This window comes from Nyctibius grandis, unplaced genomic scaffold (genome assembly GCF_013368605.1).
Source record: "Nyctibius grandis isolate bNycGra1 unplaced genomic scaffold, bNycGra1.pri scaffold_91_arrow_ctg1, whole genome shotgun sequence".
Taxonomy (NCBI): Eukaryota; Metazoa; Chordata; class Aves; order Nyctibiiformes; family Nyctibiidae; genus Nyctibius; species Nyctibius grandis.
The window spans coordinates 11,611-20,164 of record NW_027167613.1 but is presented as its reverse complement, the minus strand read 5'-3'; the positions used below and the strand labels follow the sequence as shown (position 1 = coordinate 20,164).

The 8,554-nt window shown below is 66.2% G+C and overlaps 1 protein-coding gene across 2 annotated transcripts; it reads left to right on the top strand.

Moving 5' to 3' along the window:
- The first annotated feature begins 462 nt into the window (after positions 1-462).
- Positions 463-6,918, top strand: FOSB (FosB proto-oncogene, AP-1 transcription factor subunit). 2 transcript variants are annotated; one of them, XM_068424868.1, is made up of 5 exons: positions 463-1,315; positions 3,063-3,353; positions 3,458-3,565; positions 4,831-4,989; positions 5,159-6,918. In XM_068424868.1, exons 1-5 carry the CDS (start codon positions 1,190-1,192, stop codon positions 5,222-5,224), a joined length of 750 nt encoding a protein of 249 aa, XP_068280969.1. In that variant the 5' UTR covers positions 463-1,189; the 3' UTR covers positions 5,225-6,918. The 2 variants fall into 2 exon arrangements, with proteins under 2 accessions (XP_068280969.1, XP_068280968.1); XM_068424867.1 differs by having other exon boundaries at positions 4,831-6,918.
- Positions 6,919-8,554: the final 1,636 nt, after the last annotated feature.

Genomic DNA, 8,554 nt, shown 5'->3' with positions numbered 1-8,554 from the left:
CGGGGGGGGGGTCGCTGGGTGGGGAGGGGGTCCCGGGGAAGGGGTCACCGCGTGGGGGGGGGGTCCCGTGGGGGGTTACCGGGGGGGTTACCGGGGTGCGGGGCCGTCGCCCCGGACGGTTCAGGCCGTTTCTAGAACCGCGGCGCCCGTTTCTATTAATACGCGTTTCGGCGGCAGCGGCGGCGGCGGCGGCGAAGGGATTCCCTGTGACGTCATTGCTAGGATACCAAACAAACACTCCGAGACAAGCCCATATATGGCTAATTGCGTCACAGGAACTCCGGAGGGGCGGGGCGAGGGATCCCCCCCGTTCCTCGCCCGCCGCGGAGCCTCTTAACGGCGGCGGCGGCTCCCGGGGCCGCAGAACGGCAGCGGCAACGGCAGCGACGGCGGCTGCGGGGTCCGGGGGGTCTCGGGGGGCCCGGAGCGGCTGCGGCGGCGGGCGTGACGTCAGCGCAGGGGGCGGGGCGCCGCCGTATAAAGCGGCGGCGCGGCGGTGAGCGGTTCATTCATAAAAAGCGGAGACCGGGGGAAGCGGCGGGAGCGTCACCGGGACTTTGCACCGGCGGAGCTGGGGAGCGGATGTACCGGGGCTCGTAGCGGCTGGACCGGATCCTGGGAACGGATTTACCGGGGCGTATAGCGGCCGACTGGGGACTTTGCACCGGAGAACCCGAGCCTGGGAACGGATGTACCGGGGCTTATAGCGGCGGTCCGGGACTTTGTACCAGCAAACCGGAGCCTGGGAACGGATGCACCGGGGTTTGTAGAGGCGCACCGGGGCTTTGCAGTGGCGAACCGGAGCCTGGGAAGGCTACACCGGGGTGTGTAGCGGCGAGCCGGAGCCTGGGACAGCTGCACCGGGACTTTGTACCGGCGAACCGGGGTTTGTAGAGGAGCACCGGAGCCTGGCACGGATGCACCGGGGATTATAGCGCGAACCGGAGCTTGAGCAGCGGCACCGAGACTTTGCACCGGTGAACCGGAGCCTGGGACGGGCACACCGGGACTTCCCACAGGACAGCAGACCGGAGCGGGGACCCTTGCACCGAGAGACTTCCCCCATCCCCACCACCACAACCGGCGAGGGGGAAGAAAGCGAGGAGCGGCGGGTGCCGGGTGAACCGGGATGCCGGTAGCCTGACCCGCAGCCTTGGCGTGGCGGGGCGGCCCCCGCGCCCCCGGGGCCATGTACCAGGGCTTCCCCGGGGACTACGACTCGGGCTCCCGCTGCAGCTCCTCGCCCTCGGCCGAGTCCCAGTACCTCTCCTCGGTCGACTCCTTCGGGAGCCCCGCGGCGGCGGCGGCCGCGCAGGTGAGCGCCGCACCGGGGCCGCCAGGGGGAGGGAGGCGCCGAGGGGGCGGGGTCGTGCGTAAACGCGTGACGCGCTGGAACCCTCCGTGATGACGCGGCGCACGTACGGCGCGCGCGGGGTTATTTTGGAACGCGGCGGCCGCCCCCCCCCGTTGCTACGGGGAGGGGGGGGGGGCGGGGGACACGCCCCCTCGGTGCGAGGCCACGCCCCCTCATCCCGCCGGCGCGGTGCGGCGGCCGGTGGGAGTGTGGATGGGGACCCCCCCCCACGTGAAGGGGGGACTCAGTGCAGCCCCCCCCCGCACCGGGTCCCGGTGCAACCGGGGGGACGCAGTGCAGCCCCCCACACACCGGGTCCCGGTGCAACCGGGGAGGTCAATGCATATCGCCCGCTCCTGGTGCAGCCCCCCCCGCACCGGGTCCCGGTGCAACCGGGGGGGCGCGGTGCAGCCCCCCCGCACCGGGTCCCGGTGCAACCGGGGGGAGGCAGTGCAGCCCCCCCCACACCGGGTCCCGGTGCAACCGGGGGGACGCAGTGCAGCACCCCCAACACCGGGTCCCGGTGCAACCGGGGGGGCGCAGTGCAGCCCCCCGCCGCACAGGGTCCCGGTGCAACCAGTGTAACTCAGTGCATCTCCTCCGGTTCCCGGTGCACCCGGGGGGGTCAATGCATATCCCCCCCTCCCCACTGGGTCCCGGTGCAACCGGGGGGATGCAGTGCAGCCCCCCCGCACAGGGTCCTGGTGCAACCGGGTGGTCAATGCATATCCCCCCCTCCCGGTGCAACCCCCTCCCCATTGGGTCCCGGTGCAACCGGAGGAACTCGGTGCAACTCCTCTGGTTCCCGGTGCACCCGGGGGGGTCAATGCACACTGCCCCACCCGGTGCAACCGGGAAAGGGGGGCTCAGTGCCCCCCCCACCACTTCCGTAGGGGGTTTGGGTCCTGGTGGGATTTGGGGGGGGTCCCTCGGTGCCTCACAACACCCTCAGGGTGCCCAGGCAGCGTGCGGGGTCCTGGTGTAAAGCGGGGGGGGGGGTCCTGGTGCAGTGAGGGGGGGGTGCTGCCAGCTGCCAACAGCTGGAGGCAGAAGGGGTGTCCCTGGGGGGGACAGGGGCACCCTGAGCTGGGGCCCTTCATGGGTGCACGTTGGTGCACGAGCACTGGGGGGGCCTCGTGCATCGGTGCCAGGAGCTCTTGCACGTTGGTGCCAGGAAGGGCTTGTGTGTCAGTGCCTGGGGGCTCTTGCACGTTGGTGCCAGGGGGCACGAGGGCATCGTGCATCAGTGCCAGGAAGGGCTTGTGTGTTGGTGCCAGGGGCACGAGGACGTCGTGCACCAGCGCTGGGGGGGTCTTGCAGGTCAGGGACAGGGATCGTTGCACATCAGTGCCAGGGAGCTCTTGCACGTTGGTGCCAAGGACCTGAGGGTCCGGTGCATCGGTGCCAGGGGCACAAGGGCATCGTGCCTCAGTGCCAGGGAGCTCTTGAGGGTCCCGTGCATCGGTGCCAGGGGCACAAGGGCATCGTGCCTCAGTGCCAGGGAGCTCTTGCATGCTGGTGCCAGGGTCCTGAGGGTCCAGTGCATCGGTGCCAGGGGCACAAGGGCATCGTGGCTTAGCGCCAGGGAGCTCTTGCACGCTGGTGCCAGGGGCCCGAGGCCCTCGTGCAGGGTGGGAGGGTGGCAGCGCCAGCCCCGCCGTGGGTCCTGCTGGGCAGGCTCTGACCACCCCTCTCCCCGTCTCCGCAGGAGTGCAGCGGCCTGGGGGACATGCCCGGCTCCTTCGTGCCCACGGTGACGGCCATCACCACCAGCCAGGACCTGCAGTGGCTGGTGCAGCCCACCCTCATCTCCTCCGTGGCGCAGTCGCAGCCCCCGGGGGCACCCATGGCGCACCCCCCGCCCACCGGCCCCGTCGATCCCTACGACCTCCCGGGACCCAGCTACTCCACGCCAGGCATGGGTCCCTTCGCCGCGGGGCCGGCAGTGCCACCGGCACGTCCCACCCGCGCCCGGCCCCGGCGCAGCCGCGAGGAGACGGTGAGTGGCATCCCTGTCCCTCCAGTGGGTGGGTGGGACCCAGAGGGTGGAGGGACCTTGGGGACGTGAGTGACAGCTGGCTGATGGTCCCGTCCCTCTGGCAGCTGACACCGGAGGAGGAGGAGAAGCGCCGAGTGCGGCGGGAGAGGAACAAGTTGGCGGCGGCCAAGTGCCGTAACCGGCGCCGGGAGCTGACGGATCGGCTGCAGGCGGTGAGTGCTTGGGGACACGCTGGGGACGGCGGTGTCACTGCAGCTGGGGGTGTCTGAGGGGGACAGCGATGGTTCCGTGGATGGTGGAGGGATGGCCATGTCCCCGGTGGCTGGGGACATCCCAGGGGGATGTCTATGGGGGCAGGTCCCCAGGGATGCTTGGGGACAGTGGTGTCCCCAAGGCCATGGGGACATTGGAAAGGGGACGGTTGACTTGGACTTGTTGAAAGGGGACAGGTTGATGCCTATGGGAGCAGATGGGGACAGTGGTGTCCCCAGGACGACAGGACACGGGAAGGGGATGATGATCATGCCCTCAGAGCTGAGGACATCACAGGGGGACAGACTGATACCTGTAGACCCTGATACCAGGGTGCTGGGGACGTTAGATGGGGACAGTGGTGTCCCCAGGACCAAGGGACATGGGAAGGGGATGATGATCATGCCCTCAGAGCTGAGGACATCACAGGGGGACAGACTGATACCTGTACACCCTGACGCCAGGGTGCTGGGGACATTAGATGGGGACAGTGGTGTCCCCAGGACCAAGGGACACCAGAGAGAGTGATGTCCCCAGGACCTGGCTGTGTGGAGGGGACAGATGGATGCCTGTGGGTGCAGATCCTGGGGAGCTGGGGACATTGGATGGGGACAACAGTGTCCCCAGGACCAAGAGACATTGGATGGTGTCCCTGGGAGCTGGGGACATCAGAGGGGAAGGTGGTAGAGGGACACTGGACAGGGGACAATGTCATCCCCAGGAGCAGGGGACAACAGAGGGAGACAGGTGGTGACCTGGGGATGCTGGAGGGGGACAATGCTGTCCCCAGGAGCTGGGGACATGGGAGGATGACTCAAAGATGCTGGAGGAGGAGGATGCTCTCCCCAGGAGCAGGGGACATCAGAAGGGGACAGATGGTGACCTGGGGATGCTGGAGGAGGAGGGTGCCATCCCCAGGAGTGGGGACATCAGAAGGGGACAGATGGAGACCTCAGGATGCTTGAGAGGGACAGTGTCATCCTCAGGAGCAGGGGACATCAGAAGGGGACAGATGGAGACTCAGGGATGCTGGAGAGGGACAACTGATGTCCTCTACTCCTGGGGACATCAGAAGGGGACAGATGGAGACCCGGGGATGCTGGAGGGAGGAAGGGCCCCATCCTGGAGGCCAAGGGAGGGTGATGTCTCCAGGGCTGGGGTGGGGGGGGGGTGGGATGGCGGCGTCCCCCGCAGCCCCTCTCACTCCACCCTGCCGCGGCCGCAGGAGACGGACCAGCTGGAGGAGGAGAAAGCCGAGCTGGAGTCGGAGATCGCGGAGCTGCAGAAGGAGAAGGAACGGCTGGAGTTTGTCCTGGTGGCCCACGCCCCCGCCTGCAAGCTCCCCTTCGAGGACGTCGGCCCCTTGGGTGCCGGCCCCGCCGAGGTGAGCACCCTGGGCAAGGAAGAGCCGGCGGGGACCGTCGCCTTCCTGCCCCCGGGTCCGTTCCAGCCGAGCGCCCAGGGCCCCTTCCCCAGCTGCTGCTTCGCGCCCGGGGTCCCCTCGGGGCCGCCTAACCCATCCTATACGTCTTCGTTTGTGTTCACCCACCCAGAGGGAGCCACCTGCGGAGCCTCACATCAGCGGAGCAGCAGCAGCGACCAGTCCTCGGACTCCTTGAATTCTCCCTCGCTCCTCGCGTTGTGAACGGGGTCCCCCCCCTCAAAAACAGGCACCTCCTCCCTCCCCGGGTGGTGGTTTTTTGTGGGTTTTGGCTTTTTTTCCTCCCCCCTTGTTTTTGGATCAGTTGGCCCAGACGTTGGGGTGTTAGTGAGGTTGAAGGGCAGCTTTGGCACCTGAATGCGGGGTGCCAGCGATGGGGCCGACGTGTTGGAGGTGTCTGTGACGTGTCTCCATCGTTCCTGTGGCCTCCCGGCCGCTTTAGAGGTGTCTGTCCCCAATCCCCATCATCTCATGGGGGTTCATGCAGCATCTCCATCCCTTTGGAGATGTTCCTGCTCAATTTCCACCACCCGGGCAGGGTTCCTGTGGTGTCTCCATCACCTTAGAGGTGTCTGTCCCCAGTCCCCGTCGTCCCGTGGGGCTTTGCGCGGCATCTCCATCGCTTGGGAGATGTTCCTGCTCAACTTCTGTCCACCTGGGAAGGTCCCTTTGTTGCCTCCATTGCCTTAGAGGTGTCCGCGCCCAATCCACACCATCCCATGGGGCTTTATGCAGCATCTCCATCCCCCTGGAGATGTCCATGTCTGATTTCCACCACCCTGGGAATGTCCCTGTGGTGTCCCCAACACCTTAAAGGTGTCCGTCCCTGATCCCCATCATCCCATGGGGATTCATGCAGCATCTCCTTCACTCTGGAGATGCCCATGCCTGATCTCAACCACCCTGGGAAGGTCCCTGTGGCATCTATGACACCTCAGAGGTGTCTGTGCCTGAACTCTGTTGTCCTGGGGTGGGTCCCCGTGCAATCTCCATCACTTTGGAGATGTCCGTGCTGTATCTCCCTCACCCTGGGAAGGTCCCTGTGTCATTTCTGTTACACTGGAGATGTCTGTGTCATCTCCATCATCCTGGGGGGGTCCCTGTGGCATGTCCTTCACCCTAGAGGTGTCCATGCCGCATCTCCATCTCCCTTGGAGAGTCCCTGTGGCACCTTCTTTGCTTTAAAGGTGTCTGTGCCACAGCTGCACCATCCCATGGGGTCCCTGCAGCATCTCCATCACCCTGGAGATGTCTCTGCTGTGTCCCCACTGCCCTAGGGGGGTCCTGCAGCATCTCCATCACCTTGGAGATGTCTCTGCTGTGTCCCCACTGCCCTAGGGGGGTCCTGCAGCATCTCCATCACCTTGGAGATGCCCCTACCAAATCTCCATCACCCTGGGGGGGGGTCTATGTGCCATCTCCATCCCCCCCTGTGGTGTCCACTTTCCATGTCCCCATCCCCCTTGGGGGTCCCAGCCCCACCGCTGATGCTGGGCCTCCAAGTGACCTCTCCAGCACCCACAACGTTGGGTGGGCTCCCACCCTGCTTGTCCCCCACCTAACTGTGAACGGCTCCGCCCCGTCCACCCTCCCTGCACGGGTCCCGCCGGTGGCTCTGGCGTCCCCAACCGCGCGCCGTCCCTCTCTCGTGACCAAGCTTCGCCAGCGTTGACTCTGTCCTCTCTCTCTCTCTATTATATATATATATTTTTGTTGCGTGGGGCTGCCAGCCCCCGGGAGATGTTTAATTTTTTATTATTATTGTTATTATTATTATTATTGCCTGTGCTGTATTTGTGACTGTTCCGGGGCCGGCTCGGCCCCTGCGCTCGACCCATCCCAACGTGGCCAATAAAGCAGCTTCGGATCGGCCCCTTGTCTCTTCTTTCTCGCTGGAAGGGGGGCACCAGATGATGGCCAATGGCCACCAAGGGGGTCGTGTGGAGGAGATGGGTTGGAGATCTTCTGGGCATGTGGAGGCTGTGGGTTGAGGAGCTCCCCAGGTCATGGGGTGCTTGGGGACAGGAGGCAAGGGGTCATGGGGTCCTTGGGTGCGAAGAGGGATGAGGGGCACCAAGGTGATGAAGCCGTGGAGATGCTGGAGCCTGTGGCACAGGGCGGGGACAGGGACATGGAGCCCTTGGGTGAGTGATCCCTGGGGAGTGGGAGCTGTGGGGAACCAGGTTCCTGAGGACATGGTGCCCTGGGGTCAGGGAGCTTCAGGGGGACAAGGAGCGTGTGGGGCAGGGGGACACAGAGCCATGGGGACAAGGAGCCCCTGGGTCAGGGAGCTTCAGGGGGACAAGGAGTCCCTAGGTCATAGATCCTTGGGGACACAGAGCCTGGGGAGTGTTGTGTCCCCACTGGCCCACCCACCTGCCAATCAACTGTAAAGATGGGCGGGTCTTGCAACCACCCTTATAAAAGGACCACGCCTTCCTAAGCCACGCCCCCACAGCTCAAGCCACGCCCCCAGCGCCTGCAACCCCGCAGGTGGCCGTCAGGGGGCGCCAGCACCAAGTGACTTGGGGGGGGCACCGGGATGGAAGGGAGGATCCTTGCCCAGTTTGGGGGTTTATTACCCAGTTTGAGGGGTCCCTGCCCAGTTTGGGGGTGTCCTTGCCCAGTTTGGGGGTGTCCCTGCCCAGTTTGAGGGGTCCCTGCCCAGTTTGGGGGTGTCCTTGCCCAGTTTGGGTTGTCCCTGCCCAGTCTGGGGGTCCTCTGCCCAGCTGGGTGCTGAGGAGGGGGGGCCGTGTCGGTCATGCTGGGTTGGGGGGGGGTCTCCTTGGCCCCGCTGCTGGGGGGGGGTTTCCTTCCTCCCCCCCAGGCCTTGACGTCAGGCGCCCGGTGATTCACGCCGGGGCTGGCACACGGGACACGCCAGGACATGGCAGGTCACGCCGGGCACACCCTGGGGGGTGTCATCCCCCCCTGTGCCTCGGGTTGGACTTGGGGACAGTGGGGACAGCGTGGCTCTATGTCCCCAGATACCTGCATGGTGACATCCCTGTCCCCATGTGTCCCTGCATGTCCCATCCGTGTCCCCGTGCATCCAGGTGACATCCCTGTCCCCATATGTCTGGACACGGTCCCATCCCTGTCCCCATGTGTCCCTGCAGGTCCCATCCGTGTCCCCATGCATCCAGACACGGTCCCATCCCTGTCCCCACGTCCCCATCCCCGTGCCACCCCCTCCACGCCATCCCATGCCCCGTCCCTGCGCAGGGGTCACCCCTGTCCCCCCCCCCAGGTCTCCCTGTCCCTTCCCGCCGCCCCCGCCCGACGCTGCCGCTTCCGCCGCTGCCGCCGCCGTCCCCTTCCCACGGCACGGGGGACGGTGACCCTGGCCCCGCTCCCGCGCCGGGGACACTTATTTTTAGCCCTCGCTCCTTCCTGGCCGGATCCGGCACTCGCCTATTTTTGACACGGGGGGGGGGGACACACGACACCGTGGCCTCGTCCGTGGCTCCCCCAGGACGCGCTGAGACCCGACGAGCTCATGGCAGCA

Coding starts and splice junctions, on each gene's coding strand:
- FOSB (XM_068424867.1), top strand. CDS start 1,190: ATGTACCAGGGCTTCCCCGGGGACTACGACTCGGGCTCCCGCTGCAGC. Junction 1,316..3,062: donor CGGCGGCGGCGGCCGCGCAG/GTGAGCGCCGCA, acceptor CCGTCTCCGCAG/GAGTGCAGCGGCCTGGGGGA. Junction 3,354..3,457: donor GGCGCAGCCGCGAGGAGACG/GTGAGTGGCATC, acceptor TCCCTCTGGCAG/CTGACACCGGAGGAGGAGGA.